General features: G+C 42.6%; 1 protein-coding gene across 1 annotated transcript; it reads right to left on the bottom strand.

Annotated features, from left to right (window-relative positions):
* Positions 1-1567: 1567 nt before the first annotated feature.
* Positions 1568-3248, bottom strand: LOC106591530 (endonuclease domain-containing 1 protein). The gene is made up of 2 exons (XM_045713346.1): positions 2772-3248; positions 1568-2530 (listed from the first exon to the last, which is right to left on the bottom strand). The coding sequence occupies exons 1-2, from the start codon at positions 3099-3101 to the stop codon at positions 1829-1831; spliced, it is 1032 nt and encodes a 343-aa protein (XP_045569302.1). The 5' UTR covers positions 3102-3248; the 3' UTR covers positions 1568-1828.
* Positions 3249-5279: the final 2031 nt, after the last annotated feature.

Here is a 5279-nt window from a genome sequence, read left to right on the forward strand (position 1 = left end):
AAATAGAACGTTCAGTACATTAAAACTAAATAGAACGTTCAGCACATTAAAACTAAATAGAACGTTCAGCATATTAAAACTAAATAGAACGTTCAGTACATTAAAACTAAATAGAACGTTCAGTACATTAAAACTAAATAGAACGTTCAGTACATTAAAACTAAATAGAACGTTCAGTACATTAAAACTAAATAGAACGTTCAGTACATAAAAACTAAATAGAACGTTCAGTACATAAAAACTAAATAGAACGTTCAGTATATTAAAACTAAATAGAACGTTCAGTACATTAAAACTAAATAGAACGTTCAGTACATTAAAACTAAATAGAACGTTCAGTACATAAAAACTAAATAGAACGTTCAGTATATTAAAACTAAATAGAACGTTCAGTATATTAAAACGTAGTGGAGCGTTCAGTTGAATAGAAATGGTGCTGTACTGAACAACCAGCTGAAGAAATGGGGAGCGGTTGGGTTGTGGGTTCAAGATGCATCGTTGCCCTTAAAACACGTCACTCAATGCTTTAATCCACACCCGGCAGACCCACTGAACGGAACAAAGCTGAGAAAAGATTAGGGACCTGCTTTGTTTACTGTACAAGACTCATATTGTCTAACAATGATCACATTTTCAATCCCTGTTCAACCTCACTTGAACCAGGAAATACACATTTTAATATTCCCTTACCAAACCAAACCCTAACCAAATCAGCTACTCGGTTATATTCTCTAAGAATCAATGGGTACATATCAATCATTTAAGATTGCCCCTTTAACAAGAGAAATAGACTTATAAATAATATACAGAGTGAATCTACTAAAGCAGGTCAGGTCAGTAGTCTACTAAAGCAGGTCAGGTCAGTAGTCTACTAAAGCAGGTCAGTAGTCTACTAAAGCAGGTCAGGTCAGTAGTCTACTAAAGCAGGTCAGGTCAGTAGTCTACTAAAGCAGGTCAGGTCAGTAGTCTACTAAAGCAGGTCAGGTCAGTAGTCTACTAAAGCAGGTCAGTAGTCTACTAAAGCAGGTCAGTACAGTAGTCTACTAAAGCAGGTCAGTAGTCTACTAAAGCAGGTCAGGTCAGTAGTCTACTAAAGCAGGTCAGTAGTCTACTAAAGCAGGTCAGGTCAGTAGTCTAATAAAGCAGGTCAGGTCAGTAGTCTAATAAAGCAGGTCAGGTCAGTAGTCTACTAAAGCAGGTCAGGTCAGTAGTCTACTAAAGCAGGTCAGGTCAGTAGTCTACTAAAGCAGGTCAGGTCAGTAGTCTACTAAAGCAGGTCAGTAGTCTACTAAAGCAGGTCAGGTCAGTAGTCTACTAAAGCAGGTCAGTAGTCTACTAAAGCTGGTCAGTACAGTAGTCTACTAAAGCAGGTCAGGTCAGTAGTCTACTAAAGCAGGTCAGGTCAGTAGTCTACTAAAGCAGGTCAGTAGTCTGCTAAAGCAGGTCAGGTCAGTAGTCTACTAAAGCAGGTCAGGTCAGTAGTCTACTAAAGCAGGTCAGGTCAGTAGTCTACTACAGCAGGTCAGGTCAGTAGTCTACTACAGCAGGTCAGGTCAGTAGTCTACTAACGCAGGTCAGGTCAGTAGTCTACTAAAGCAGGTCAGGTCAGTAGTCTACTAAAGCAGGTCAGGTCAGTAGTCTACTAAAGCAGGTCAGGTCAGTAGTCTACTAAAGCAGGTCAGGTCAGTAGTCTCCTGTGCTGATAGTTCAGAAAGTATTGTCATTAAAAGTGATTGCTGATCACAGCGTGAAACTCAGGTCAGACTAAACCAGGTCCATTATTACCTGCTTGACCTGATGATGTCACAGGTTCCTGGTGGTTATGTCACTACATCATCATCACCAGCACAGAAACTAATACAACAGGTAGGTAATAACCTTTGACCCCAACAGAGGAATAGACACAGTCATTATCATAGACACTATGATCATGTACATCCCCATCCTTGAGGAGAAGCTCTCTCAGAATATCACCTTTTGGACACTGATCTGGGAACACCTGGACATCACCACCACCACCATAATGCCTGTCCAGCATGTCATACAGTTCTGCCAAGGTATTTGAGGGCAATGTTTTATTGTCCTCCTTTTGGTTCTCCCCCCAGTGTGCTTGGGCCACCCACTGTTTCAGGTTGTTGTTGTAACAGCAGTAGGCTGTCCACATGAGATCTGGGATGTTCACTCGGTTCTTCAGTGTGTTGTTGTTACTGGGCACTGCTCCAGTCACCACATAGGCTTTTATCTGGTCGTTAGCATCCTTACAGTTAAGCTTAAGAGTCGTTTGGACTTTGCACTCCATTTTCATCCACCTGCCATTGTTGAAGGACACCACCTGGGGAACGATGTTGGTCAGGGTAAAGGTAGACTTCTGAGTATCAAGGTCATGAGCATGTGAACATGGGAAGAGGTGACCTCTGTTCACCCCTTTAATTGGTATTGAGTTCTTATAGTCGTTGTCCCCAGCCTGCTTTTGATATTCAATCTCTTTACTATCCTTCTGCATTTCAGGGCTGTTGTTTTCCCCGTTGAGCTGCAGGAAACAACAGTCATACATTCATTCACAAGTTTTCTGTACAATAAACCCTCCTTTCTATACAATAAACCCTCTTTTCTGTACAATAAACCCTCTTCTGGGGGTGTTCACAATCAAGACAAATCAAGTCTCTATACCCTCCATAGTGGTAGTTCTATATTCTGTAACATAACTGTCTGTGATTTATAGCAGTAAACAAATACAAATGTTATGTTATATGAGAAAACATTAGTCCTACCTGGGGCTCAATCATCCAGGGTTGATCTGGTCTGGGGTCTGTAGGAGGACCAGTGAAGGTGTAGGCTGAGAACACAGGGATCCTGTTGGTCGTGTCGTAGAGAGTTGCAAACCTGTAGATGTTGTTGAACAACTGGCAAATCGGCTTGTAGCGGTTCTGGTTCTGGACCGTCCCATCAACCAAAATACCCGTCAGATTTGGAGTTGTCCCCTCCAGGAAGAAATTCTGGCACTGTGGAACATCACTGAACTTCTCCACTACATGAGAGAGAGCAGGAGGAAGGAGAGAGAGAAGGAGGAGAGTAGAGAGATGATTCAATACCCCCATCATCACCTGAAGACTGTACACCACAGAGACAAAGATGAAGTTACAGAGACCAGTTGGTAGACTGGAGACTGTTGAGCTGAGTCAGGACTGGCTGCTTTAAATAGTTATTACAGAGACCAGTTGGTAGACTGGAGACTGTTGAGCTGAGTCAGGACTGGCTGCTTTAAATAGGTTTTCAGAGACTCCTCCTTCATGTGAGACAGAAAGGGTTGATTTGCATAAACTCTTCTGTATGTTTCCATGGAAACTGCTGTAACAAATAACATGTGACTCACCTCCTGCCCAGTCGTGGCCAAAAGATTTGAGAATGACACGAATTTAAATTTTTCACAAAGTCTGCTGCCTCAGTGTCTTTAGATATTTTTGTCAGATGTTACTATGGAATACTTGGGTGAGCAGGCAACTGTCGGGGGAAGGAGAGGGGGGACATTAAAGATAAACTAAAATTCCTTATAAACTGTGTTGTTTGATTTTGAAATTCTAAAACCTATGTTAAAAACACTATTTTAAGAAAAATCAAGGAGGGGGGCAGGGGGTTGGGGAAATTACTTTTACAATGACAGAGTTAGGGCCAATTTTTAATTCCTCAAACACGTCTGTGATGGTTCTTGTTAAAAGGACTGATCACCACACAGTCCCAGGAAGTAGACCTACAGTAGGTTTACATTTGATTTGTCACACCAGATCCAGGAAGTAGACCTACATTAGGTTTACATTTGATTTGTCACACCAGTTCCAGGAAGTAGACCTACAGTAGGTTTACATTTGATTTGTCGCACCAGTTCCAGGAAGTAGACCTACAGTAGGTTTACATTTGATTTGTCGCACCAGTTCCAGGAAGTAGACCTACTGTAGGTTTACATTTAATTTGTCACACCAGTTCCAGTTCATATTCGCTTTCCCTAAAAATTGTATTTCCTGACAACAATATTTCAAAGTTCACCCAGTATAACCAGCTCACCCAGAGATGCAACCTCTCTTATCATTACTCAGTGCCTGGGCTTACCTCCACTGCACATTATGCCCTGAATCTATTCTACCACGCCCAGAAATCTGCTCCTTTTTTTATTCTCTGTCCCCAATGCACTAGACGGCCAGTTTTGATAGCCTTTAGCCGTACCCTTATGTTCCTCGGGTGATGTGGAGGTAAACCCAGGACCTGCATGTCCCCAGGCACTCTCATTTGTTGACTTCTGTAATCGAAAAAGCCTTGGTTTCATGCATGTTAACATCAGAAGCCTCCTCCCTAAGTTTGTTTTACTCACTGCTTTAGCACACTCCACCAAGCCTGATGTCCTTGCCGTGTCTGAATCCTGGCTTAGGAAGGCCACCAAAAATTCTGAGATTTCCATCCCCAACTACAAGATTTTCCATCAAGATAGAACTGCCAAAGGGGGAGGAGTTGCAATCTACTGCAGAGATAGCCTGCAAAGGTCTGTCATACTTTCCAGGTCTATGCCCAAACAGTTTGATCTTATAATTTTAAAAATGAATCTCTCCAGAAATAAGTCACTCGCTGTTGCCACCTGTTATAGACCCCCCTCAGCTCCCAGCTGTGCCCTGGACACCATATGTGAATTGATTTCCCCCATCTATCTTCAGAGTTCGTTCTGTTAGGTGACCTAAACTGGGATATGCTTAACACCCCGGCAGTCCTACAATCTAAGCTTGATGCCCTCAATCTCACACAAATCATCAAGGAACCCACAAGGTACAACCCTAAACCTGTAAACATGGGCACCCTCATAGATATTATCCTGACCAACTTGCCCTCCAAATACACCTCTGCTGTTTTCAGTCAGGATCTCAGCGATCACTGCCTCATTGCCTGCATCCGCTATGGGTCCGCGGTCAAACGACCACCCCTCATCACTATCAAATGCTCCCTAAAGCACTTCTGCGAGCAGGCCTTTCTAATCAACCTGGCCCGGGTATCCTGGAAGGATATTGACCTCATCCTGTCAGTTGAGGATGCCTGGACGTTCTTTAAAAGTAATTTCCTCACCATCTTAAATAAGCATGCCCCTTTCAAAAAATGTAGAACTAAGAACAGATATTGCCCTTGGTTCACTCCAGACCTGACTGGCCTCGACCAGCACAAAAACATCCAGTGACGGACTGCACTAGCATCAAATAGTCCCTGCGATATGCAACTGTTCATGGAAGTCAGGAACCAATACA

The sequence above is a fragment of the Salmo salar genome, unplaced genomic scaffold, assembly GCF_905237065.1.
Source record: "Salmo salar unplaced genomic scaffold, Ssal_v3.1, whole genome shotgun sequence".
Taxonomy (NCBI): domain Eukaryota; kingdom Metazoa; phylum Chordata; class Actinopteri; order Salmoniformes; family Salmonidae; genus Salmo; species Salmo salar.

Bases quoted from the DNA above. Each gene is read 5' to 3' on its own strand.
- LOC106591530 (XM_045713346.1), bottom strand. From the start codon at position 3,101: ATGATGGGGGTATTGAATCATCTCTCTACTCTCCTCCTTCTCTCTCTC. The intron at 2,531-2,771 runs GTAGGACTAATG...TGTTTCCTGCAG, and splicing joins CCTGGATGATTGAGCCCCAG to CTCAACGGGGAAAACAACAG.